Consider the following 24,171-nt stretch of genomic DNA (forward strand, 5'->3'; position numbering starts at 1 on the left):
TATTTCGCGCTGTCGTAGATTGCGTAGAGCGCCATTAGGCGTGATGTTAGGGTTCTTATCAGCCCATCCTACTCAATCCATACGAGTATACGACATTCAACGCCAGTGCTACTCACCTGCTCCGTTAGCCATTATTGAGGTTCACATAAGACAAAATGGTGCCAAATCCTACACTCGGTGTGTCTTTCTCTATGCTGTAACCTGTCAAATCTATCTAACTGTTACCAGGTTGGGAGCGGCTACAAGATGTATTCTACCGCAAGCGCGTAGAATATACCATGATGTGGACCAACGAAGTCGATTTGTCGGAGTTCATAGTCACAGGTGCGCCATATGGTGGAGCTATTGGTATGTTGTGCAACAATTCGTTCTGTTAAGTTGAACTAATAACCGTTATCTAGCACTGGTAAGGGATACCAGCAGGCCAATGTCTTACCGCGGACCCGAGTCGAGACAGAAGATGATCATGATATACAGCAACGCGGGCCAACTTATTTGCCATGTTCCAGTATGTGATTCTTGTGAAAGTATATGCGCTGCAAGGTTAATGTAAATTAGTGGGACAAAGGGTCGATCCGTGGGGTTGGGTGGAATAATAACGAGCAATTAGTGATCGTGACGGAAGACGGAAATGTGCGGCTTTATCACGACTTCCAAGGCGGCTTCACGCAATTTTCTCTCGGAAAGGAGGCAGAAGATCATGGTGTTGCTGAATGCAGATTTTGGGGAACAGGTTTTGTTGCTCGGTTATCGAACAACAGATTCGTAGCAATCTCGCGATATGATGAACCTCGACCGAGATCATTAGCCGAGGTTGGGCCAACTTCTGTCGAATTGCATGGATGGAATATTGCGCCGCCGTCATACACCCTGAGCCGGCATGTGGAGGTATTTGTGGGGATAAATAATACTGTCAATGTAATTGATTCGATGGAGTCTCAAGATAAGTATCTCCAGGAGGGCCCGTTCACACACGTCGCAGTGTCACCCAATGGCGCTTTGCTCGTCTTATACACCTCATACGGCAAGATATACGTCATATCCTCAGATTTTTCGAAGAAATATTCAGACTACGACACTGGAACGCTTGAGAGTCCATCACAAGTTGTCTGGTGTGCGAATGATTGCGTTGCCGTAGTGTGGGAAAATGAAATTAGATTAGTTGGACCAGGTGGAGGCGCGCTTAGTTTCTACTATGACAGTCGAATTGCACTTATTCCAGAAGCGGATGGCATTAGAATTATTAGCAATGAGAAGTGCGAGTTCTTATCAAAGGTCCCAGATGTGGTGGCGGAGCTTTTCAGAATTGGCTCAACGGCTCCGTCTGCGATTCTGCTTGACGCCGTAGAGCAATTGGAGTTCAAGTCACCAAAAGCAGACGACAATATACAACTTATTCGATCGAATTTGAACGAAGCTGTAGATGCATGCGTCAAATCCGCGAGCTATGAACCGGAACGATACTGGCAGAAACGTCTCCTGAAGGCGGCATTGTTGGGAAAGTCTGTGCTTGAGCTTTACTCGTCGGATGAATTTGTCGAAATGTGTGAGACTTTGCGAGTCCTCAATGCTGTCAGATACTACGATGTCGGTATTTTGATCACATATGAGCAGTTCATTCGACTCACTCCGGAGCGACTGATTGACCGTCTTCTTAGCCGCCAGAGGTATCTGTTGGCGCTTCGATTATCCGAGTATCTCCAACTACCGACCGACAAGATTTACATTAAATGGTCATGCGCGAAAGTGAAGACTTCCCAAGACGATGATAATACCATTTGCAAGACAATCGTCAATAAGCTTAAGGGGATACCGGGCGTTTCTTACGAAGAGATTGCGCGCACGGCATATGACGAAGGTCGATCAAAACTCGCTACACAACTGCTTAACTACGAGCCTCGAGCAGGCCGCCAGGTTCCTCTGCTACTGGATATGGAAGAGGATGAAATTGCATTGATTAAGGCTGTTGAGAGCGGAGATCCGGATTTAATCTACTATGTATTACTGCATCTAAAAGGAAAATACTCCCTCGCGCAGTTTTTCCGGCTAGTTAATGACAAACCGGTCGCGTCTGCGGTCGTGGAACAGCTCGCGAGGAACGAGGGGCCCGAGTTGCTCAAGGATTTCTACTATCAGGACGACAGACGGGCTGACAGCGCTTTGGTTATTTATCGCGAGGCTCTGTTATTGGATGACGTACATGATCGTATGGATAAGCTCAAACTGGGAACTAAGATTTTTCAAGATTCAAAGGATCCCTATCCTGACGCAAAGGCGATGGAGGATCATGCGAAGCTGTATGAACATCACTTAGGATATGAGAAGGATTATAAGACTGCGTTTGTTGGCCTTACAGTCGCCGAAACGATCAAGAAGCTCATTAAGATCGGCCAGGGATCGAAAGCCTCTAAGTTGAAGGGGGAGTTCAAGGTGCCCGATAAGATGTTTATTTTCTTGAAGGAAGGAACATATCCCGTTCCGAAGAAGAATTGATTGGATGCGCGAGAAGGCATACAGAGGCGTGAATGGATTTTGATTCTCTAATAGGGATTTTGTATTTGTAGTATCCAGAGTGATTTTAATAGCATAATTTAATACGATTCATTTGGAATACATAATTACTACGCAGCCGACCCGAATACGGACCGCATATACGAGTCACCCCTATGAACCGGATCCAATTTGTAAGTCAACCTCATTTGACGAAAACTCTGATGCAAAATGGACATGACCAACAATACCAAACCACAAAAATCCATTTACGGAAAGACAAGTCAACAAGCCGGGGATAAAAATGCCACGACATGAGATTGGCCAGTCAGAATACTGTAACACCTGAAACATTGAGCAAATTAACGGCGTAAAACTCGGTCTTAGCCATCCAGTCGCACCACCAATCCTCCTCCAACCAAAAGCCGCTCGCAGAAAACAACCCAGATACTCCTATTCCATTACTCGTGTATACATTTGACTGACTGATTTAAAAAAAAATGCTTGTATATATTGATCGATTAGTTACGAGGGAACTCGACAGTGGCTGTCAGGCAGGAGATCAACTTGTAGTCCGCTTTATAGGCTCTGGAGATAACGTTGTATTTGCCCTGGGATAGAGTCAGATTTTCCTGATTGTGGATCTACACTGGATAAAACCGTCACTTACAGGAGGAATCTCGTTCGGAAGCTCGACAGTATTGGAGAACTTGATAGGACCTTTCTCGACAGGGCAGGAACCGTCGGCCTTCTCAAGCTGTTCGCAGAGGTCGATGGTCTCCTTAACAAGACGGATGAAGCCATAGCGGACCTCAATCTCGACGAAAGCACCATCGTCAATTTGCTCATCGAGATAGCCCTCGCCCTCAATGTAAAGCTCAGCACCCTTGAGAGGTGGGTTTGGGTCGATCTTCAAGTACTTGAGATCGAGAATCTGTGAATCGTCAATATCGCAGACGGCGATAGGTGAATTGCCAGGCACGGGCCTGGTGGGCGCCGCGAGAGTGGACACAATCTCCTCGTCGAACGGAAGTGGAAGCTGCTGGACAGAAACCGCGGAAACGGCGGCGGCGGCGGCGAGAATGGTGGAGACGATCGCGAACTTCATTTTGAAGACGACGGATGAAACTGGTTGAAAATAAGTTTTGGCGAATGTAGGAGCTCTGGAGTTTGTAATGTGTCTTTGATATGACGATCCTGGTTGTTCCGCTGGAGGTTTACTCGCGGTAGTGCAAACCGCCGCAGGCCACTTCTGGTAGGCCAAGGCATGTTCCGCAGCAATAAGTCATCGTCCCCTTACCCCTAGTCAGTTCACTGATAAGGACAACCTGTGACCCTGCACATACGAGTTAGGCATGTCGTGATCAGAGTGTGACTCATTTTCACTATTTGAATTAATCCTGACAGAAATTCATGTCTTCTGTGTGCAGTCGTCAGTGCCGGGCTTGGCGAAGATACATAGGCAGGATAGAATTATTACAATAATTGAGACAATCCAATTAGAATACTCTTGAGAATTTTGTTTGTTTCGGATCAATTGGCATGTTTTCGTGACTCGTCGATCAATGCGGGTATCGGAGCATTCTGACGTATGGGATATTTGTTCTGCGAATAAGCTCACTAATGCAGAACGCATAATAATTGTCTTGTTACATCGTAGAATCTCACGGTTGTGCTAAGACAAGACCCAGCCAAATCTATGTGGAGCGAACACGCGAAAGCTAGGATCAGATATCCTTAGCAGCTACAAATTTCAAATACCCTTCACTGAATTCTCTGGTTCTTCAGGTTTCTCGTAACGTACAATACCAGGATTTATGATCTGCCATGACGCAATAATAATCGTTTGTTGGACAACTACAACGCATGAGAGTTGTATGTTATAAATAACAATATTTTCCAAAGAAACAGAATGCTATTCACCTTCAAATTTCAAACAATTGTAAATGACGTCTTGCCTATATTGTCCGCTTAACCGCTTAAGCAAGTATCATAAAAGTTGAACGCCTCGAGGGTTAGGTTTAAAGCAATGTGCAAACGCTGTCGAATCGCTAGCGATAGCGAACTCAATTTCAGACAGAAGCTCATACATTTCAATCTCACTGACGGCCAATTGCAGTCGTGTCACGACACCGATTGCCATTTGTCATCATTGTACTAAAGGTATGTTCATGAATTAACTTATCCGAATGTTTAAGGAGCAGTGATCGCTTGTAAGGCTGGTAGTCGGTATGGGTTGTTGAGGTCAAGGTACAGCACGCAGTGGACGGCTGGCGAGCGACAAAGCGCGTGACGTGACTAATGCGTGAGGATAAGTTGACTGATATTTAGCAGAATGTCACAGACTTCAAAAGATCGTTCGTTTATCGCCGTCATTGGCGATGAGGACTCCGTCACCGGTTTGCTCCTTGCTGGAGTCGGCCACTTGACAGACGACAAGAGGAAGAACTTCATAGTTGTAGACAATAAGTCTACAGTTGAGGATATCGAGAATGCATTTGACGACTTCACATCTGCGAGAAAGGATATCGCGGTTTTGCTGATTAACCAGCATGTAAGTTGACATCACTAAAGCACTCTACAGTAAGCAAGAGAGACTGGGCTGATTGTGCAATAGATTGCCGAGAAGATTAGATATAAGCTGGACGGCTACACGAACGCGTTCCCTGCCGTTCTGGAAATTCCATCGAAGGATCACCCTTACGGTGCGTTCCGCTTGATATTCTGTGACGATTCTTCCTCATTTGATATTAACGTAACAATCAATCTAGACCCCGAGAAAGACAGTGTCCTGCGACGAGTGCGGAGATTGTTTGGCGAATAAATATCTATTATCGAAAGGTTCGACGCAGGAGGAGAAAGGTGTGGCCTTCGTTGGCAGATATATGGCATATATCGTTCCAGTATAATAGTCCATGTCCGCGAGGTTATATTCCATGTATAATTGTTTAATAAAAGACAAGCCGTCATCACTGTACATTAACTTCGGGCAACTTTTAGCATCCTCCCTTATATACAAAATTTATATCATACAAGTATTAACAATGCTGAACGGCGTAGGCGTTCACTACAACTGCTGTCGCAGTCTGAATATTCATGCTCCGAACCACCCCTACCTGCTTTATTTCAACGGCGCAATCCAACTCCCGTAATAACTGCGGCGGAATTCCTTCTTTCTCCTTACCCAAGACTAATACCATCTTCTTGGGAAACTTGAGCTCATTGTTGAGTAGGACGCTGCCATCTGTCTGCTCGACTCCCCAGATACTGTATCCATTTCGCTTACATTGATGAAGATATGCCGGTATGTCTTCCTCAACAACTTCCTTCATCGGCATCCACTTATCCGCCGTCACCGCTACTGCCTGAAATTCTTTATTCCTCACCATATTCATGTCCGGGATGCAAAGTAGCTCCGCTCCAAGCACGTCGGCCAGACGGCAGATGCCGCCGAGATTAGGAGCTTTGTCAACCAACGATGCAAGAATAATCAGATGCCCATTAGTAACACGAACAGGTCGGGGGGTAGGCACGCGGGTATTAGACTTGGTCTGTAACGCAACATCCTGCATGGTTGCCGTACCGTTTGTCATCGTCTCATTCTTACAGATCGCGGCTGGAGAGACGGTGGAAGGCTCCCCGATTGCAATGGGAGTATTCTCGCCTTCTATGATTGCCTCCATAAAATCTTTATACCTTAGCCGTCGTCTAAGGTTGCTCGCCTGCTCATTAGTGCGAGCTGCTACACCACCACATATAGACACTAAATTATAATCCTCGAAGAGACTCCACAAGACTGAGTCTCCATAGCTGAAATTGCCAAACGTTGGACTGGACAGCACATGCGACTCCAAAATAGTGACCGCGTCTTCTAAATCTTGGGAGACATTCAGTACTACCAGATACCGCTTCAAACCAAGTAGCAGAGATGTGGCCGTATGCCTCAAAACTGCACGGTTTGTCGTTGCAAACGCCAACAGAATAGGAGTAATTTTGCCCAACAATTCTATTCCACGCTGGTTGTTCCCACTCGCGAACGCAGTCCGCGAAATAACCACAGCTACGGTTAGCAGACTTGATAGATAGCGCGGCTTATCCTCTGAATTCGACAGCGGCACCCACAGGTGTTTCTCATCTTGATCAGAAACTCGCTCGTAGATTGCTCGTGCTAAAACCCACTCCAAACTTGTACGCACCGCAGGACTGAACTCCATCTTCAACGTTTCCTGTATCATGTCTAATAGCGTCGGTCTCTGTGCAAGCGGGATATACCGATCGATGAGGAGAAACAGCTCCACCAGAGATACCCGATGAGCTTCGGACGCGGCGTCACCAGCAGTTGTGAACAGAGATGGCGTGGACGCCATAATCGCCGCCAACGCAGCTTCTCCGAAATCCGACGCATTATTTCCGTGAAGATTTGCTAAAATGAGAACAACGTGAGCGCGAGCAGAAGACTCCCTGATTCCTGCCCCTAACAAGTGGACTTCGATCCCATCGGCGTGGGTAGTAGCAAGAACAGAATCGTCGATTAGGAAAACGTTCGCGCTGTTTTGCTGAAAACAGTATAATTCGACAAGGACACTCGCAATCCACGTATTTTTGTTAAAAACTTCAGAGTGGTCGCGTTGAAATATGTGCAGACAATTTGCGAATATAGGTAGTACTCGCCTACGTGCATAACCCATAGGGACTAGCGCGTGGGCAACTTCTTGTAGCCGCTGGATGTTCTCGGGGATACTGGTCGAGTAAGTGAGAACAACAGGGTGGAAGATTAGCTCGATGAGATTTGCACCTGCAGAATGTCGTGCGACCGAAAGGTTCCCATCGGCCAGATATGTCCAAATCTGCATCAACAAATCAAAAACCTGCAAGTCATTAAACAAGTCCACTGACAATTTGGGAACAACTTCATGCAGAAATTCACAATATAGTGAAAGCAATGTTTGACTATGGGCATTAGGGATAATATTCCGAATAGCCTTGACAAGCGGCGAATAGTCTGTTGACATCTTTCTCGCTGTAATTCCGGCGCGAACGATGGTGAAGATCTCAATTGCAACGAATTCTATATGCCTAAACTTCTGGCGACTAAAGCGTCGTTAGCGGATTTTAGATTCATATAGCGGATTAAAGTGCGGAAACGTACTTCTCGTGAACATTCCATGAGTCAAAAGAACCTTCTGCTTCCAGCAATTCAGCAAATTTATTAACAAGATCTGGTAGCCGCAGTAATACCGGCGACAACTCCATTCGCGAAAGCTGTTCAAGCATCTGAACCGCAATAGCGACATCGCCCTGACTGGCCCTAAAAATACCATCATTCTCAAACTGCGCCACCAATTCCCGGCAGAGCCCTTCTGCTTGCTGTCCTGAGAAGCCATAAGTCGGCTGCACAGCCGGGAGAGTGGGGAAGGTGGAGGAGAGTGATTCCAAATTGTGATCTTTGATAAACGTTGATGCTAGCGTTAGATACGCTCCAACCGTGAGATCGACTTCCAGTTTCAAAGCCGCTGAGGATGTTAGTACTGTGCCTTGACACATGAAACTTCATAAATACTCACGCTCTAAGGCGAACTTCATAAATTCGCCGTATACCAACATAGTCTTATCATATTTCGACGAATGTATCTTCAAAAGGTCTTGCAATGAGTACAGTTCGCCAGTAAGTCTGAGAAACACAGAAATCAGTGTTCGCATGTCGCTCAGTTTAGTTTGCAAAGCCCTGTACGCTGGTAGTCCGTTTTTGCCGACATCTAGAGTTTCATCTTTCGATAAAACAAAATCTTTGATTTCCAGTTTGATATGTTCCTCCACTTCAGTCTTCTTGTCGAACTTGATAGCCCACTCGACAATATCGTTCACATCATCCTCAACGTCTCCACGACACTTGAGAATGCTGCCTACCAAGTCAGCAGCCTCAGGCTTCCTAGCTGTCTTCAAGATATTGATTGTGTATCCGACGACGCAGCTCTGCAGTACTACACTCTCATATTTAATTTCCTGACAGGCTCTGACCAACAATTCGCACGTCCTCCCATTGAAAAAGACATCACCGCGCTGTCTCACGGCTGCCCAAATACCGCGAGCAACATAGACAATATGGGCTTCAAATGTCTTCCTCTCACCGTCCACAATACTCCATAACACACTCTCCACAAAATCGACCGGCTGGTCAAAGGCTAGCACAACCCGCTCAATAAACTCACTAACGCGGTCGCCATGCAGACACACGTCACTCCCATCATTTTGCATTTCGATAGTGAAGAAAGAAGCTTGTGCGATAAACGGCAAAAACGCGTCAACTAGAAGACTATATTCGCGTTCGAAAATTTTAAGCTTCGATTCCCCAAGTCCGAAGAGGAACTTTGCGATTTCGACCCGGACGGATGAAAGCGAAGCAGCCAAGCCCATCTCAAGAAGGCATGTAAGCCACAAAGACGGGATTCTCGGACCGGACGGGTACGACGGCTGGAGCAGTGATTGGATATCTGGGGTTGCCGCGCGGGTTTGATGTGCCGAGGTGTCGATTGCTGTTATCTCGACCAGCGTGATAAATTTGGACCAGAGCTTTAGTAATTGCTGACGTTGAGCGATAGAGAACGCAAAGATTCTGTCTCCAGTCAGTATAACGTCGTTCGAGCCAGAGGAAAACTTTGTGAGACTTGCATACCCCGGTAGATCAATAGTGACGCGAACAGAAGCGACGCTCCGTTCCAGTATATACAAACACAACTTTCGCCGCTCCGACGAACCACCAGCCAAATGCTTTGCCAACGTAAGCCAGTACTCAGAGCGACTAATAAACGCTTGACCACTATCAGACGTCATATACCCAGTCTCCACTACCGCGCTCCAAAAATATAGCGCAGCAGTAGATTGCAGTTCGAGATGCGTTGACAAGCCTAGCCATACTGCATCTGTAGAGACATTCGTGAGAACGGTATCCAGTACATGCGACGTTAATAAGAATTTTGCTGCGGCGCGAGCAATAGCTGGATCCGTTGTCGTCTGGAATATGAAGCCGAGGCGAGATATATCTGGGACGGCCTCGAACTCGGGCACTGTCGCATGTTGTGGCACATCGTAAAGCGTAGTCAAAAACTCAAAGACGTGAACAATATCTGTGTCTGGCAAATGTTCTTCCACGTCATTGTCCAAAGTCGCGAGAATTACGTCGACGAACGCGTGGGCCGCAGGCCGAAAAGACAAATCCTCGGTAACCAATGCCGTCCGAGCCACGCGCGCTTGGAGAACGAGAGTGTCCCTGTACTTCTTAATAACTTGTCTTCCAACTTGTTCCTGCAGGACCTCGCAAATCTTTCTTGCCGTCACATATTCCTTTTCAGCGCCGGAGATTAGTGAGATGGCGTGCTTCTGTAAACGAGAGTATGTTTGCGCGAGCAACTCCCCGGATTCGGTAGTACTCAGCTTGTGGATATGAACATCGCTCTCCAAAAGTAGCGCAAGCACTGCGTCAACACGGGCCGCGTCCGCAGTTTCAAGGTGTTGAACTAGATCGTGCGCGAATCTTACCCGAGAAGTCACATCGATTTGGCCGACTACCAGTTTTAATGCGTCGTCCTGAAATCCGCATTCTATACTCCAGTTAGCACGAGTACTGTTAAGTACTACTGCACAAGTGTACACTCACGAGCTCTCATCTGATATGTAGCAGGGTCGCAATGCCATGGACCATGAAACTTTCTAGTCTCGAACGTTGACATTTACAAAATTTGGAACCCCTGAAAGTGCAAGACTCGAGGAGGCGGGAACTACCTTTGTGGCATTGCAGTTTATCGCCTCATATGCCACAGCGACTTTAGTCCGTCATAAATGCAATGAGAAATTCCAAAGAAATTTAGGATTTAATTGCAAGGAACCAAGTCATTAACATATCAGCTTTGCAATATTTCGCCGGATCAGACTGCCACATTCTAAACCTGCGTTATACTGAAGACGCACTTGCGGTGATCACCAACCCTTCAGATCACCATCGACCGTGCAAGCACCAAAACTTTAGCTCCTTCCACCGAGGACTCTCATCAAACCTCATCAGCCTCCCAACCAATTCGCCCTCCCAACTTTGTCTTGGACGACTCTACATCCTCGGTCCACCGACAAATGTCAAGCCCACCAATTACACCCCGCCCAAGAGGCCGACCCCGCGGCCGGCCACCCGGTTCCAAATCCAAGATCCCGCGTGCACCACCCTCAGCACGGGGTCGTCCACGGCGCACACGCCACGCCGATGACGAGGAAGACGTGATCAAAGCCGAGGATGTCGCGCTTGAGGACGACGAGCTGGCCGATGACCGTCGGTCAAAGCGACGTCGCCGGACGACGACGGGCGGCGAGGAAACCGGTGACGAAGAGCTGGAGGAGGACGGCGAAGTGCGCGAAGATCCGCGAGTTGCTGCTGCCCGCAAAGCCCGCGCGGCAAGAATGCGGAACATGGCTGCCAGGAACTCCGGGGGCGGACACACGGTTGCACCGCTGGATCTGGATGGAAATCCCCAGGAAATAGCCGACGACGAGGTCGTTGTGCCCAAGGATCCGGTCGGCGACACAAAAGTCGACGAGAATGGGATCCTAGCGGGCGGGAGAGAATATAGATGTCGCACGTTCACCGTCCTGGGGAAAGGCGACCGGCTGTACATGTTGTCGACCGAGCCGGCACGCTGTATCGGGTTCAGGGATTCGTATCTATTTTTCCAGCGACACCGTCAACTACTCAAAGTCATAGTCGACGACCGTCAGAAGTTCGACTTGATCGAGCGGGAAATAATACCGCACTCGTACAAGGGCCGCGCCATCGGCGTCGTCACCGCGCGGTCGGTATTTCGCGAATTTGGCGCGCGTATTGTGGTCGGCGGCCGTCGTATTGTCGATGATTATTCCGAAGAAAAAGCCCGCGCGGAAGGCGCAGTCGAGGGCCAACTCGCGGATCCAGACGATAAATTGCCGCCTCCCGGGGTCGAGTACAACAGGAACCAGTACGTGGCCTGGCACGGCGCGAGCGCGGTATACCACACTCAACAAGCAACGTTGCAGCCCGAAATCGGCGGTGTCGGCCCGTTCCGGGATCAAAAGAAGAAGAGCGTCGTCATCACGGACGAGAACTGGATGCTCGAACACGCCCGTGCCGCGAGTAATTTTAACAGTTTACTGGCGCAGCAGCGGAGGAAGCTGTGGGCCGACAAGGGCGTGTACGAACCACATACCGGCATTGTCATGGTTCCCGCCGCCAGCCAGCCGACAAAACTTACATTTGAATATGTACCATAACGAAATTAGTCCTATGATTGCGGGTATCACGATATGAGTTTGTATTATTAGATTGGTTTGGCTATCCACCACCCACTATCATGTTCAAGCGAGACCAGTGCGTGAGTAGTTTTGTTTAGTGCGAGCCGTACCTTCTTATCTCTAGTTGTAAGCAAATAGAAACCAGTTGTGTTCGGTCCGCCAGCTGAAATTACGTCCAATCGTATAGGCTTTAGCTTGCGGCTGACTAGTCTACAAAACGCGGCGCGCTTACAGTATGGGCCGGCACTCAATATGGTAATTTACTATTCCATACGCAAGCAACAAATTCGTATACTTACTCTCACACAAAAGAAACAAAAGAAATTCCAACAGACATGACCATAATATGAGTAATAATTCCCTTCCATTAACAAAACAGTAAGAGAATATGAAGCCGCTAAAACAAAATATACGTATACGGAAGGCACGAAAAAAAAACCCCTGTAATATTAAAAAAGAATGTATGAATATGACAACAACAAAAATGTTATTCTACCCCCATTCCCAATTATTTCCAACAAACCTGTTAAAATCGCAAAGATGCAAATACGAGTAACGCGTGACTGCGCAAAAAAAATATAAAGCGTCGTTTTTATTCCCAAACCCAACAAAATGATAAATAACTCAATGAGGAGTCACAAATTATTAAAATGATGTAGCAACAAGAAACAAGTCATGAGAAACTGCCGTGATTGTAAGCCCAAAGTTAAAACACAAAAAAGCGCAAGGTACATGTATATATTCCAAAGAGAGAAGAGAGCCATGTATAAAGGAAAAAGAAAAATAACTTTTTTGCTAACGCACTACCTTAAATATTCCAATAATAGCAACTGAGGAAGAAGCATAATTAAAAACCCACTATCCAAAGAAGTCGTAACCGATTCACCAATACTAAATGGAGAATGTGTGCTCGTAACATAATGCAAATAAATATACTAATCATCGAAAAGGAATGAGTTAGCACGCAGCTGCAGCTGGGCCAGTCCACATCGGCACAATTGGCTCGAAGACACAGTAGTGGCAGTTGCAGTGAGCGCTGTAGCTCGAGACCATGCTATGCTGCATCTGCTGCGGCTGCGATGGGTGCTGCTGTTGCTGTAGCTGTTGCGGATAGTACGAAGGCTGCTGAGCAAGCTCGCCGTATCTATACTGGTGCTGCAAGCTTGCCAAAACGTTCGCGTTGATGTGATGTTGGTACGCAGAGGGATACCGCGAGTCATCCTGATGATAATGGCCATGATCGTACCACTGCTCGGACTGCTGAGTCTGAATTTGGTGGTGCTGGTGATCCACGTGGTGAACAGGTGATTTCTCTTGCGGCCCAATCGAGAATTCGACCCAGAGGCCGTTCCACTTGTTCCAGACTATCATGTCCGCGTCACCGAGGTTTAACTTCCAGTTGATCAGCTTCAGCCAGTTTGACTCGACTCGAGTAAGTTCACCGATCTGTAGACCAGTGACCTCAGCCCACGACTTGTTCGTAAACGTATTGTCATCGTTGAACTTGTTCGCGAGGATGAGCGAGACAATCAGGAGAAGGTACTGTGCGCTATGGTCATACGAAGACGGCGTCTGAACCTCACACCGCTTACAGAGATAAACAAGAGCGAGAATGATGGTCGAGCCTGGCAATCGAGTCGAAGACAGGATTTGGTGGGTGAACTTCAAAAATGCCTGCGGAGACGGGTTCTTGAAGCCCATGATGCCGGATGCCATGGTGCACAAAAAGTCGGCCATCACATCGAGGCTGTAGTCAAGCTTTGCCGACACACCGCCGGTCTTGGGCTCAGGCGCCACCACAGTCGCGATGGTATCGTAGTGGGACGCCTTTTGGATGTCGAGCTCCGGCTGATGCCGCGGCTGACTGTACTCGTAATTTCCAAACCCAAACTTCTTCTGCGACTGCCGTTGAAGCATCCGCGCCGCCCAGATATCCTGGTCGCCCATAGGTTTAGCCTGCTGATTCCAGGGCATGCTTTGAAATGAGTCTTGCGGCAGTTTCCGGTACGACTGTGGCCACGCCGAGGAGTACTGCGACGCCTGTTGCGACTGCTGTTTCGAGCCATACTGACTGCCGACAGGAGGCATCTGAGAGAGCATGTTCATGACCATGGGATAGGACGGCGGTGGTGGCGGGAATCCGACCGGTATGTACGGGAGGTGAAGATTGTGGTGAGGAGGAAGAACGTAATCGGTAGGAGTGACGGGTTCGGAAGGATAGAAGCCGCTGTGGGCAGGAGGGGCGAGAATAGAGACCATGTCGAAAAATAAAATAGTTGAGCTGGATGATACTTATGTTAGCAGACCGGCCCATGCTGACGTCGGTTGACGAAAATAATGACGTACCCAAAGGTAAGAGACGATCAACCTTCAAAGTTTCACAGACGAGACAAAAGAGCAAAAACAAAACCAAAAACTTTTCAGTTTTCCAGGCACATCTATATCAAAATCGCAAGTAGAGAGCGAATAAAATATGCGACGCTTTAGTGTGAGCGCGACGGAAAACGTTAAGGACGGCCGCACGAACGATGACGACGTTGTAAACCGAACAAAGAACCCAAATCCCAACTAAGCGACAAACCCGAACGGATGAAACACGAAACGAAACGGCAAGACTGGCAAATGAGGAGAGGGAGGAAGAGGAGGAAGGGCGCGCGGACGAGAAAGAAGGAGAAGGAAAGACTAGTTAGCGACAAGCGCAGACAGTCTACTGCTCCATGAACCAGTAGCAACCGTTGACTCGAGATAGCCCCGACGACGTTCAGTGAAGAAGTGCCGGTCGACGAGACAAGGACTAGACCGGATGACCAGAGGAGCAGCGGAAGCGAGGAGGTGCCGTTGGGAAGTGGTGGGTTGGTTGGTGGGGACGAGGCAAGAACAAGAAGAGGAGGAGAAAATCTGAAAACAGGCTGGCCGTTGGACGACTAACCGAACCGGCGCACTACGAGCACACTACACCTGTGGCAAGCCCCAACCCTGAAAGTCCCGGTGGGCCGGGCGATTGCGTCCACCCAGAGGCGCGCCCTAACCCAGAGCCACGCAGGGTAACGTACTTCGTATTGTGGAGCCCTCCAAACCTAGGATTTGCCCTAACCACGTTATGTTACATAAGCTTAGGCTCACCATACCGACTCCAATATAGACTAGTACAGGCAGCAGCGGCTACTTGGCTGCAGCCGCATATTGGGTGCGACCTCAAGTCGTCAGCCGACTGAATATCTCCACTGCAAGCAGCTAGCTAGCCACCAACGGCGGCGATTGGCGGCTTACCTGCCTCGCTAAGCCATTTCTGACTACAGCCCTACACAATAAATGATGCGATTGTCATGTACTCATGTTGTGAACAAGTGGCAGCTAGCATAAAACCAACCAAAAAAAAATGGAGGACCAAGCCGGATGACGTAGCCCACAAGCACCTAAGTGATCGTGCCTCAATTTACGTAACCAGCAGCTCCCAGCCCGGCCGTCATCCTCGAGCGTGACTCACTGGCCCTTGTCGCCGTTATCACGCTCATTAAGCTTCGAACTAACCCTCGCCAAACCAATCAGCGCGACTCACGTCGCAACTTTTTCCTACGCTCGCTCACTCGCCCCCGCCGCCGAAGCTCGTCAGCGACCGTTAGACAAAAAAAATCTAGGTGGCAAGCCAAGCCAGTGACGAAATCACGGCTTCCCCGTTCTGACAACTGTGGCCACTTTGATTACATGATGATCTAAACTACCTGGTGCAGGTCACTTTGCCGCCCCAATGCTGCCCTAACCCGATTCCTTCCCTTCAACTGGCACCGGCCATGAAAGTCGCCCACGGGCCATCCTGGAATGGGTAAGGGTAGCGAAGATGACACGGTACGTAAAGCATAATTTACTGTTAGCGCTAGTCCTGGTGAGGAACATATCGAGAACGCTAGTCCTTTGTGGAGAACATATTTTAGAGCCTAGCGAGTGCCTTAATTCATTTTCTAGACCCAAATGGCGAGGTGTTCTAAAGGTATATAGACATCTACCGAGATTTGTCTAAATATTAGTCAATGATTACATGGGTTTCAATGCCACGTATTGCGATTCTCTTAGCTGTACTGTCAAACCGTCTATTCGTTGTGCCGTAAACCACTCTTTCCACCCTCTCACCCTATCTGGCCATGTTGTCGTCGGAAGGACGGCAACAGCAAATGTTACAGTCTAACGACAGAACCAACGTACAGACGCCGCACCTCAAAGCTCTTGTCGTCAGCGTCCACTTCCGCGACATACTTCTGTTCAAACACCCTATCAAGAGGACTGAACACCTGCTCGATGCCAAACGTCCGCACATATTCACCGGCCACCCGCAAAATCCGCCGCCAATTACCGTCATATGCCCGTCGACGAGCATATACGCGTTCACTCTCAATCACATGGCACACGCTCTTCACCGCCTTTGCGTCAATCCGGCCTAAGATCTCGCGGACGTGGGAATGGTTGATATGCACAGAGTCCATGAACCCGAATCTCACAACGCAGCGGTAGAAACCCGGCATATTACGCATGGCGTGCACATCGACTCTGCTGTCATCAGCTACAAACGGCTTATCCGTAACTCTATTCCCCAGCAAAATAACATGTTCCGGCAACCCTGGGAAAACATTCAACAAATGGGCTAAAATGCGGGGCACCGTATTGGGCGAATGCAGCGTCTGCGCGACGTTCGTATGCACAAGCGCAACAACCTGGGCCAGTCGCGTGAGCTGAATATGCGGGTCGGACCGCAACCGCAGCGGCAGCGGTTCCACACTCCGCTGGGCCTGAATTCCATCCGTGCGTGACCGCGCGACCGAATCTTCGGCCATTCTGTGCGAAGGCGGTGCGTAAACTATTTCATTCAGGGGATAGGTGGCCGGCTCGATATCCGGGTCTTTGAACAGTCTCGACGTAGAACTTCGGCCAAGCACGAGCGTTTCGGCATTACGCTCGACGGTCTTGTCTAGACCGTCGAAAACGGTGCCCACCCGGACTCGAGAATCATACTCATTGTCGACTTTCAACGAGCGCGCCCATCGCCAAAATGTGATAAAACATGTAAACGCGATGGCGACCGTGAGTGGGAACCACGCTCCGTCGGGCACCTTCCGGACACCGGCCACGATAAAGCACATATCTAACGCAGCAAACACGAGGAAAAAAGGCATGTACAAGTACCACGGCACTTCGTAGACGTACACAAGGACCAACGTGACTAGCGTGGTAGTAACGAAAAAGTCCAATGAAATACCAAGACCGTACGCCGCCGTGACATTGGCACTGTTCTGGAACCCGACTGTCGTCAACACGACGCCTATCATGAGCATGTAGTTCACCACGGGAATGTATACCTGTCCAAACACATGATGCGAAGTATGCCGAACGCGGAAGGCAGGGAAACAGTCGATATGGATCAATTGCCGCAAGATGCTGAAAACTCCAAGGATCAGAGCCTGGGACGCGATGACTGTCGCCAGAGTGGCAAGAACGAAAATAAACCAGTATTGAGGCGTATTGATCCCACCCGGAATAGACAAGAAGAACGCATTCGAGATGCTAGCTGGATCAAGAATGATGTATGCACCTTGCCCGAGATACGCCAGCATGAGGGCCGGGTACACTACACACGACAGCGAGAGCTGGACAGGCAGGCGGCCAAAATGACCGACATCTCTATACGAGGGTAAGTCAATGACCTTAACCACATATATATATACACAGAGACCCATACGCAAACATGGCTTCGACACCTGTCATGGAGAGCATGACACCGCCAAGAATATCAACATTGCCCTGATCCCTCAAAAACTCGATCGCGAACGACGGACTCAGGGCCCTGAAAATGGCCGGGTGCTTTGTGATGTTAATAATGCCGACGACGGAGATGGCAAGAAGCCAGAGCAAAACAATCGGTGCGAAAACGGTCGACAACTTTCCAGAGCCGAACTGCTGAGCCATGAAAAGGGCAATCAGGACACCGCACGATATTGGCAAGACGGCGTCAGTGAGGCTAGGAGCAGCGACTGCTATGCCGCCGATCGCCGAAAGAACTGCCGTACTTAGCAATGATCCTAAATAAATGACTCATGCACACTGGGCAGATCATACCACTGGTAGTAGGGGTCAACAAACCGTCGGAAAAGACCAAGCTGCATCCAAAGAAGCACAATCCCATCAGGACTTTCGGCAACGCCGTCTCGTGAAACCAGCCACTGACGCGATGCCGTACCCTGGAGATCTGAGAATCGTGCGTAGCAGTGTTTGTCAAGAGCAGCTTGTCATCTGGCTCCAATTCGCCCGGTAAGGTCACACCCCTAGGTCCGACATGCAGAGTGCGGGCAAGCTTGGCATACAATGCAACCTGTCCGCCCTCGCCATTATTCGGTCCTAGAAGAAGGACAATGACGCCGTATTTGGCCAGCACAATGATAGTAAAACCCCAAAAGATGCAGGATGCTGCCCCTAGCGTTTGCCGCTCCGTCGGTATGGAGGATGGAAAAATGCTGACCTCTTAGTCGACAGCCAAATTGCTTTTGTACCATCAAAGAGGCATACCTGGTGTAAACGTACAACGGACTGGTGCCGATGTCACCATAGATTGCGCCGAGACTCTGAAGAGCAAGTATGCCGGTTGCGAGCGCCCTGGCCGTCTGTGGTAATGTCAGTTTCCAATCCTGGCATCCAACCGGGCAGAAGACCAAGGAGCAAATTGGCAAAGAAAATCACGGCATACTAAAGACGCTTTGGGAGGTGCTGCACCCCCGGCCTCGCTATCACTAGAATGTGAATGACCACGTACGCGGGTCCAAGCCGACGGGGAAGGAGACATGGCAGTCACGGCGACTGGAGAGGCACACAGAAGAGAAGACGACAAAGGTCGAAGTCTGACGGTGGAAGCGATACGCTGTGAGGAGATGAGGAGAACAGGGGCAGACAGGAGCAGACAAAAACAGGACCAGGACCAGGAACAGGGCAGTCAGGAATGCATATATATCGTCGCCGTCCACCCTTTATAAGGAAAGGATAGTTTGCAGCACCTTCACACTGGGGTTGAGCGTGTAAACCGGGTCCTGGCCGCACTTTCAGTCGCGCGTCGTTGATGCGTCTAGATAGCAGCACGAACGCGATAGCACACGGCAGTAATTCCCGTCACATTCATTAATATGCGCCGCCGGCGCGACACTACAGTTTCAGGATTTTACAGAATAGGGCGGGTATTTCGGGGTATGGGATGATGCAAAGTTAAGTGCCCATGCATGCGCAGTAATTGCGTTCTTAACAGTGATGCAGCAGAATACACTAAGTACGACGTCCTCACTGAGTCCGCACTCACTAAGAAAGTCGTACTACCTCAGACCAGCAGTGCAGTGAAAATTTTCGCAGTCGTACAAGTACAGAAAGCGTGAGCGACCGAAGGTTTGTTTATTTTGTTGTATTGGCTGGGTCACCCACAAAAAGCTGAGAGACTCATTATTATTGAGCGAGGCTGTGTACAGCCGCAGGAGAAATTGCGGGTCTCAAGGTACAGCGAGGATACGAATAACTCGCTCCCATGCATTCGTAAAATCCCTCATACTCATGTCTGCGTGCTCTGTTGCGCACTAACTCTGCAAATCCGTGTCGTGCCGAACTTTCGCTTAAAAGCGTGAAAGACACTTCGTGTCTGTGCCTCTCCGCAAATATACTTGCCGAACGTCAACTGCTTGGCTGCCCCTTTCATGTGCGAAAATTCACGCCAAAACGTGCAACTCGAATCTGCTCCCCGTCGCGTGTCGGCCAATCATATGCTGTGTCTGCCCCAATCAGGGCTTCCAAGATTCACGGCCAAGTCATCCAAATTGATCCATTGTGGAGCGACAACTGCAAAACAGGATGTAGAAAGCAAAAAGTAGCCGCATACTCTGCGGCTCGTATACATACATTATGGAAGTCGTGCAGCGCGTCTGTGGAATCACAGTAATTGCGGTTGTGAATGGCAAAACGTTGGGTCTGGTACCGTCAAAGGCAAGCGAATAATTGATCTGTCGACTTAAGCCTGCAGCGATTTACCACACCTCGCGAAAGATCGGCCCCAAAGCCACAGACCGATTGGCTATCTAAGCATACTCGCAACCAGAGCATGCCACTGTCGTCCGCCGCGTCGCTTGTGAGCCGCCTGCGGCCCACTGTCCGTCGCGGCCCTGGGTGGTGCGGTCAAGCGTCGACGGTGAAACGGAGGATCCACACCCTTGACGACACCCCATTCTCGACCTTCGTCTCGAAATACAAGACAATCTTGTCGCGACATGCGGCCCCGCTCGCTGTCATCACTGCCGCTCATGGCCCACATACTCGAGCCGCGACCGTGTCGTCGCTGACTTCGCTCTCCGTGTCTGCGCCCGGTGCTCCGCTTGTCACGTTCAACTTGCGGGTGCCATCGAGCACGTCCAAGTTGATCCACGAATCCGGCCGGTTCAGCGTGAACCTCTTGTCCGGTGCCTATGGTGCCGAACAAATTGCCCGCGGTTTCGCTGGCGGCGGCGTTGCACATGCACCCGACCGAAACCAGGACAACAACAGGATCGAGCACATTCAGGAAGGCGACCAAGTCGAGATCCTCGACGTTGACTGGTTCCCACGAGCGCCCGAACCATACAACACTCCGATGCTGAACCACACGACAATACATGCCCACGATCGCAAACGGGATTCGCAGGACGCCAATGATGCGCATCATCCCGTTGCGTTTGCAAGACTCGACTGCCGCACCCAACACTGCTTCACAGTCCGCGACCACGAGATCTGGGTCGGCGAGGTTGAACGGATAGACTTTGGCAAGAACCTACAAGAGATTGCAAGTGATGCGTCCCCACCACACGAAGAACTTAGTCCCGGGTTAGTGTACTTCAGTCGCACTTTCAAGCGGGTTTTGCTCGAATCAGATCAGGACCCTGACACGGTACTTCTCTGCAAACACCAGCTACGGCATCGGCAGACATAATAGGCATTAGACTAATGTACCATACAGCATCGAATTGGATAGGGAAATTTGTATAATAGAATCTTTGTATCATAGAATGAATTGTTTCACTATATTTACAACTCTTCCGCCCAACATTACTAATACACACATTTTGAAACAAAATTCAATACTCACACAAAACAAACAATCCAACTCTAAATAACACTTGCGACTAAATACACATTACAGATCCTGAGGCGATGCCGTTACATCGTGCGCAACAACTGCAGCGCCGACCGGTACCGTCGCTGGCACGGATGTAGGACTAGTCGCAACACTAGCAACCGCCCCAGTAGCATTCTCGTTCAACAGCGACACTGACTGCCACGTACCGCTCGTGCGTTCCCGGATATCATCGATGCCCTTCTCCATCTTCGTAATCGCGTTCGAAAACTCCTCCTCGATAGCCTGCCGACGCTCGGCAAGCTGTTCGCGCTGCAGCTTGCGTCGGGCAAACTCCTGTTCCCAAGCAGTCCGGCGCTCTTGATCCGCGCGTTGGAAGTCCGCCATCAGCTTACGATGACGAGCCGCGAGCTTGTCCCGTTTGCTCTGAATCGCCGCCTCGTCAGCATGTAACCCGCGTTCCTTCCGTGACGCTTGTTCCTGCTTGGCACGGAATCCTGCTTCATAGCACTCGAGTTCTCGCATCTTAGCAACCCACTCTGCCCGCCGGCTGTCAATGTCAGAGCTAACACTCCTCTCTTCGCGCTCAAGCTCCTCAGTACGGCGCGACAAGCTCTCTATTTCCTCCTCCGTCCGTCGCACAGACTCTCGAAGAGCAAGCACGCGGCGCCACGCCCGCTCGTCGCCTTTGTCACCAGCGCCAAGGCGCGCTTTCAAGGAGTCGATGTCGGAACGCAACGCCGACAGGTGCTTCGAGTGGTCGCGGCGCGCTCGCTTGAGCTTCTGCTTTTCGTCAGTGAGCGTGGAATTAGTCGTACACAACGTATCGAGAAGAGTCGTGACCGGCGAGAGGGGTCGAGAAGGCTGGTGCTGTTGGGATGACACGGCCGAGGCTGAATCCGTTAGCATAATATTTCCAACTGCAAGCTAGCAATAACAAACGTACGATCTTTGGGCGACGTGCATATATTGGTTCGACAAATCGTAACCTGTCTTCCATTCTTAAACGTCTTGCAAACTTCAACCTCATACTCGGTAATCGGCGTAAGACCAGAAACCACGAGTAACGTCTCAGCAAACGCCTCCGAAGAATCTTGCGTTGCCACACTACCGTCCAACGGCTCGTCAGCGACGGCATCTTCTAATAGTCGCACAGTTGGATCCGGATCAGACGTTACACCGGCGATTGCAGGGTGATGTGCTTTCGGAACAATCGTCTGCACTGAAACTTCTGGCCATAGAATGCCATTCACACGCACGGACACTCCAACATAGAGAGAGGCCCGCGCATTATGGGGCTGTGCTCCGGATACAACCTGTGTAGGATCCTGATGCGAGAAAATAGAAGGCACCAGCGACGTCGACAATATGGACGATGAGCCCTGTTCCTGCACCGAACCAGACGTTTGAACTGGCGCAGGAGCTGACGCAGGCGTAACAGGCTGCCCAGGCATGATTTCAAAAGCAACCTCATTTTCTAGAATATATCGAACACAGCTATACAACGCCGGCTCCGTGACCGACGGTCTATAACCCAACCCAGTTGCAGAATAATCGTCCGAAATTAAGGACGATAGCAACGACTGGTTATCATCCTCCTGCTGGTGTCCACCATTTTGAGCATGGTCGCTGGAAGTCGTCGATGGGTCAGAACGTAGCTGACTTGAATCCCTAGATGCCAGAACCAAAGTGTTTGCCAACGCTGACCACAGCGACTGCTGCTGATGCCGCGTACTTCCTGATTTCTTTTTCTTTTTATTCATTGCTGCAGCAGCGCCATTTTGGGGCGGAAATGACGCCGTACTACTCGATTGCGACTGTGGTAAACTCTGATATGTGGCCGCCTCGTAGTCGAATCCGTAGCTATCGCTTAACATTCCAGGCGATGACGACGCAGCCGGCATCGAACTCAACCGATTCTCATGCTCTAGGAACATGCGTCGAATCGAATGCATAAGACTTTGGCCGACGATATGAACCGCAATTGCCTGACTAAACCAACCTGCTGAACCGTACAGTAGGTCCCATGTACGTGGAACCACGGAAGTACCAGTTGCAAGATAATATTGAGGTGTCGGCTGCAAGGCAATTTCTGCTACAGCCGAAACTGAGACAACCGGGGATGGAGCCGTTGAAACGGGCGGCGGCAGGGTACCCCGTCGGATCAAGAACAACGAATGTCGAACTATCCGTGCCAACTGCAATAGTGACGTGCAATAAATAGCCGTCTTTGATCCACCGCCACCTAGTGCCGACGCAATTACCGCCGAGCCTAGGTCAACCATGATTGAGCGCATTCGGGGAAGGACAAAAATCGAAATAACGGCGACCGTAATATCCGCAAAGAATATAGTCAGCAGGCTCGGCGACGCAGGCGTCGCGTGTGTCAATGACGAAATCAGCGACGAGGACAACGGCGAAGGAGTCGGTGATACGAAAGTGAGGCACGCGAACAAGAGATGGATAAACGACACTATTAAATTTGGAAATTGAATTATTAAGATAAATATTGTAAGCGAATCAATCAACGGATGCTGTGGTAAGATTGAGGTTTGTGTTACTCCCGATTTATGAGAACTCAAATTATTATTGCTGTCATTCGGATCATTGCAGAAAGACGGGGTCTTTCGAAGAGACCTGGATGACGAGTCTAATGATAAATCTTGCTGATGTGGTGTATGAGCAAGTGTAAGAGCTGCAGATGTAGTTTCAACACACACTACTTCTGATTTCGAAGGCGCGGTAGGCTGAACACCGGCGAAGACCGATGTCGATGACTTCACCAGCGGACTGGCCGGCCGAGGAACTGGTCGTCTGGACGCGTCAGGAGTAGGCGAACTACTGTGATCAGTCCGAGAACTCGACGCAGCCGCTGCACCATTTAGTGATGCAGACGAGCTACTGGCCGACCCTCCCGCCGTGTCTGCGCCATTGCCAACCCCCGCGACCGCTGCCCGTTTTGCAATCGAACCTCGGGCCATGACGAAGGCACGAAGACCAAGGTTATGTCAAGTATACATAAAACGCGAAAAATCACAAAAAAAATCCACCCTCGTTGTGCGATGCTTTGCGCTGTTGTTCTGTGTAGTTAGGTGCAGAAGAAAAAGAAAAGATTCGTGATCATATTCGTTCGTTGCCCACATGGTTGGTGCGTGTGAAGTGCCGCACCTGCCATGGCCGGCAAGTCATGTGATTAACGGCGAATGCCTCTGCAAAACTCTGCGCGTTATTCGTAGACACTCATCCTGAAC

The 24,171-nt window shown here is 49.6% G+C and overlaps 9 protein-coding genes across 9 annotated transcripts; 4 read left to right on the plus strand and 5 right to left on the minus strand.

The window, feature by feature from the left end:
• The first annotated feature begins 100 nt into the window (after positions 1-100).
• POJ06DRAFT_254315 (Vps16, N-terminal region-domain-containing protein) lies at positions 101-2,601 on the plus strand. Its single transcript, XM_056187759.1, has 4 exons — positions 101-177; positions 229-348; positions 402-508; positions 559-2,601. Exons 1-4 carry the CDS (start codon positions 156-158, stop codon positions 2,491-2,493), a joined length of 2,184 nt encoding a protein of 727 aa, XP_056043172.1. The 5' UTR covers positions 101-155; the 3' UTR covers positions 2,494-2,601.
• POJ06DRAFT_301594 (ML domain-containing protein) lies at positions 2,602-3,720 on the minus strand. The gene is made up of 2 exons (XM_056190737.1): positions 3,161-3,720; positions 2,602-3,101 (listed from the first exon to the last, which is right to left on the minus strand). Exons 1-2 carry the CDS (start codon positions 3,596-3,598, stop codon positions 3,012-3,014), a joined length of 528 nt encoding a protein of 175 aa, XP_056043173.1. The 5' UTR covers positions 3,599-3,720; the 3' UTR covers positions 2,602-3,011.
• A 1,105-nt stretch (positions 3,721-4,825) lies between these two features.
• Positions 4,826-5,314, plus strand: POJ06DRAFT_198413 (ATPase, V1 complex, subunit F; the record flags this gene model as incomplete). Its single annotated transcript, XM_056185108.1, has 3 exons — positions 4,826-5,044; positions 5,108-5,195; positions 5,262-5,314. 3 exons carry the CDS (start codon positions 4,826-4,828, stop codon positions 5,312-5,314), a joined length of 360 nt encoding a protein of 119 aa, XP_056043174.1.
• Positions 5,291-10,415, minus strand: POJ06DRAFT_115658 (uncharacterized protein). Its single transcript, XM_056184152.1, has 5 exons — positions 10,145-10,415; positions 9,164-10,088; positions 8,055-9,103; positions 7,640-8,003; positions 5,291-7,581 (listed from the first exon to the last, which is right to left on the minus strand). Exons 1-5 carry the CDS (start codon positions 10,215-10,217, stop codon positions 5,529-5,531), a joined length of 4,464 nt encoding a protein of 1,487 aa, XP_056043175.1. The 5' UTR covers positions 10,218-10,415; the 3' UTR covers positions 5,291-5,528.
• Positions 10,416-10,944: 529 nt separating this feature from the next.
• On the plus strand, positions 10,945-11,778 carry POJ06DRAFT_197936 (chromatin remodelling complex Rsc7/Swp82 subunit-domain-containing protein; the record flags this gene model as incomplete). Its single annotated transcript, XM_056185088.1, has 1 exon — positions 10,945-11,778. The coding sequence occupies one exon, from the start codon at positions 10,945-10,947 to the stop codon at positions 11,776-11,778; it is 834 nt and encodes a 277-aa protein (XP_056043176.1).
• A 916-nt stretch (positions 11,779-12,694) lies between these two features.
• Positions 12,695-14,302, minus strand: POJ06DRAFT_115667 (uncharacterized protein). Its single transcript, XM_056184153.1, has 2 exons — positions 14,146-14,302; positions 12,695-14,080 (listed from the first exon to the last, which is right to left on the minus strand). Exon 2 carries the CDS (start codon positions 14,056-14,058, stop codon positions 12,757-12,759), a length of 1,302 nt encoding a protein of 433 aa, XP_056043177.1. The 5' UTR covers positions 14,059-14,080; positions 14,146-14,302; the 3' UTR covers positions 12,695-12,756.
• A 1,443-nt stretch (positions 14,303-15,745) lies between these two features.
• POJ06DRAFT_295795 (potassium transporter) lies at positions 15,746-18,785 on the minus strand. Its single transcript, XM_056190523.1, has 5 exons — positions 18,530-18,785; positions 18,352-18,446; positions 17,905-18,299; positions 17,528-17,846; positions 15,746-17,469 (listed from the first exon to the last, which is right to left on the minus strand). The coding sequence occupies exons 1-5, from the start codon at positions 18,623-18,625 to the stop codon at positions 15,972-15,974; spliced, it is 2,403 nt and encodes an 800-aa protein (XP_056043178.1). The 5' UTR covers positions 18,626-18,785; the 3' UTR covers positions 15,746-15,971.
• Positions 18,786-19,776: 991 nt separating this feature from the next.
• On the plus strand, positions 19,777-20,851 carry POJ06DRAFT_254333 (flavin reductase like domain-containing protein). The gene has a single exon (XM_056187760.1). It carries the CDS (start codon positions 19,916-19,918, stop codon positions 20,774-20,776), a length of 861 nt encoding a protein of 286 aa, XP_056043179.1. The 5' UTR covers positions 19,777-19,915; the 3' UTR covers positions 20,777-20,851.
• Positions 20,852-24,013, minus strand: POJ06DRAFT_223612 (uncharacterized protein). The gene is made up of 2 exons (XM_056185681.1): positions 21,867-24,013; positions 20,852-21,813 (listed from the first exon to the last, which is right to left on the minus strand). Exons 1-2 carry the CDS (start codon positions 23,899-23,901, stop codon positions 20,981-20,983), a joined length of 2,868 nt encoding a protein of 955 aa, XP_056043180.1. The 5' UTR covers positions 23,902-24,013; the 3' UTR covers positions 20,852-20,980.
• Between the last annotated feature and the right edge of the window lie 158 nt (positions 24,014-24,171).

The sequence above is a fragment of the Lipomyces tetrasporus genome (genome assembly GCF_029532465.1).
Source record: "Lipomyces tetrasporus strain NRRL Y-64009 chromosome Unknown POJ06scaffold_6, whole genome shotgun sequence".
In the NCBI taxonomy this organism is placed as follows: domain Eukaryota; kingdom Fungi; phylum Ascomycota; class Lipomycetes; order Lipomycetales; family Lipomycetaceae; genus Lipomyces; species Lipomyces tetrasporus.

What these genes read in the sequence shown, in the direction of transcription:
- POJ06DRAFT_254315 (XM_056187759.1), top strand. Translation starts at nt 156, where the DNA reads ATGGTGCCAAATCCTACACTCG. An exon ending in GGTGCCAAATCCTACACTCG is followed by an intron (nt 178 to 228) that starts GTGTGTCTTTCT and finishes AACTGTTACCAG; the next exon opens with GTTGGGAGCGGCTACAAGAT. An exon ending in GCCATATGGTGGAGCTATTG is followed by an intron (nt 349 to 401) that starts GTATGTTGTGCA and finishes ACCGTTATCTAG; the next exon opens with CACTGGTAAGGGATACCAGC.
- POJ06DRAFT_301594 (XM_056190737.1), bottom strand. Translation starts at nt 3,598, where the DNA reads ATGAAGTTCGCGATCGTCTCCACCATTCTCGCCGCCGCCGCCGCCGTT. An exon ending in TTCCGAACGAGATTCCTCCT is followed by an intron (nt 3,102 to 3,160) that starts GTAAGTGACGGT and finishes ACTCTATCCCAG; the next exon opens with GGCAAATACAACGTTATCTC.
- POJ06DRAFT_115658 (XM_056184152.1), bottom strand. Translation starts at nt 10,217, where the DNA reads ATGTCAACGTTCGAGACTAGAAAGTTTCATGGTCCATGGCATTGCGAC. An exon ending in TACATATCAGATGAGAGCTC is followed by an intron (nt 10,089 to 10,144) that starts GTGAGTGTACAC and finishes ACTGGAGTATAG; the next exon opens with AATGCGGATTTCAGGACGAC. An exon ending in TATGAAGTTCGCCTTAGAGC is followed by an intron (nt 8,004 to 8,054) that starts GTGAGTATTTAT and finishes TAACATCCTCAG; the next exon opens with CGGCTTTGAAACTGGAAGTC.
- POJ06DRAFT_115667 (XM_056184153.1), bottom strand. Translation starts at nt 14,058, where the DNA reads ATGGTCTCTATTCTCGCCCCTCCTGCCCACAGCGGCTTCTATCCTTCC.
- POJ06DRAFT_295795 (XM_056190523.1), bottom strand. Translation starts at nt 18,625, where the DNA reads ATGTCTCCTTCCCCGTCGGCTTGGACCCGCGTACGTGGTCATTCACAT. An exon ending in CACCTCCCAAAGCGTCTTTA is followed by an intron (nt 18,447 to 18,529) that starts GTATGCCGTGAT and finishes ACATTACCACAG; the next exon opens with ACGGCCAGGGCGCTCGCAAC. An exon ending in GGTGTCGAAGCCATGTTTGC is followed by an intron (nt 17,470 to 17,527) that starts GTATGGGTCTCT and finishes ACCCTCGTATAG; the next exon opens with AGATGTCGGTCATTTTGGCC.
- POJ06DRAFT_254333 (XM_056187760.1), top strand. Translation starts at nt 19,916, where the DNA reads ATGCCACTGTCGTCCGCCGCGTCGCTTGTGAGCCGCCTGCGGCCCACT.
- POJ06DRAFT_223612 (XM_056185681.1), bottom strand. Translation starts at nt 23,901, where the DNA reads ATGGCCCGAGGTTCGATTGCAAAACGGGCAGCGGTCGCGGGGGTTGGC. An exon ending in ATGCACGTCGCCCAAAGATC is followed by an intron (nt 21,814 to 21,866) that starts GTACGTTTGTTA and finishes TAACGGATTCAG; the next exon opens with CCTCGGCCGTGTCATCCCAA.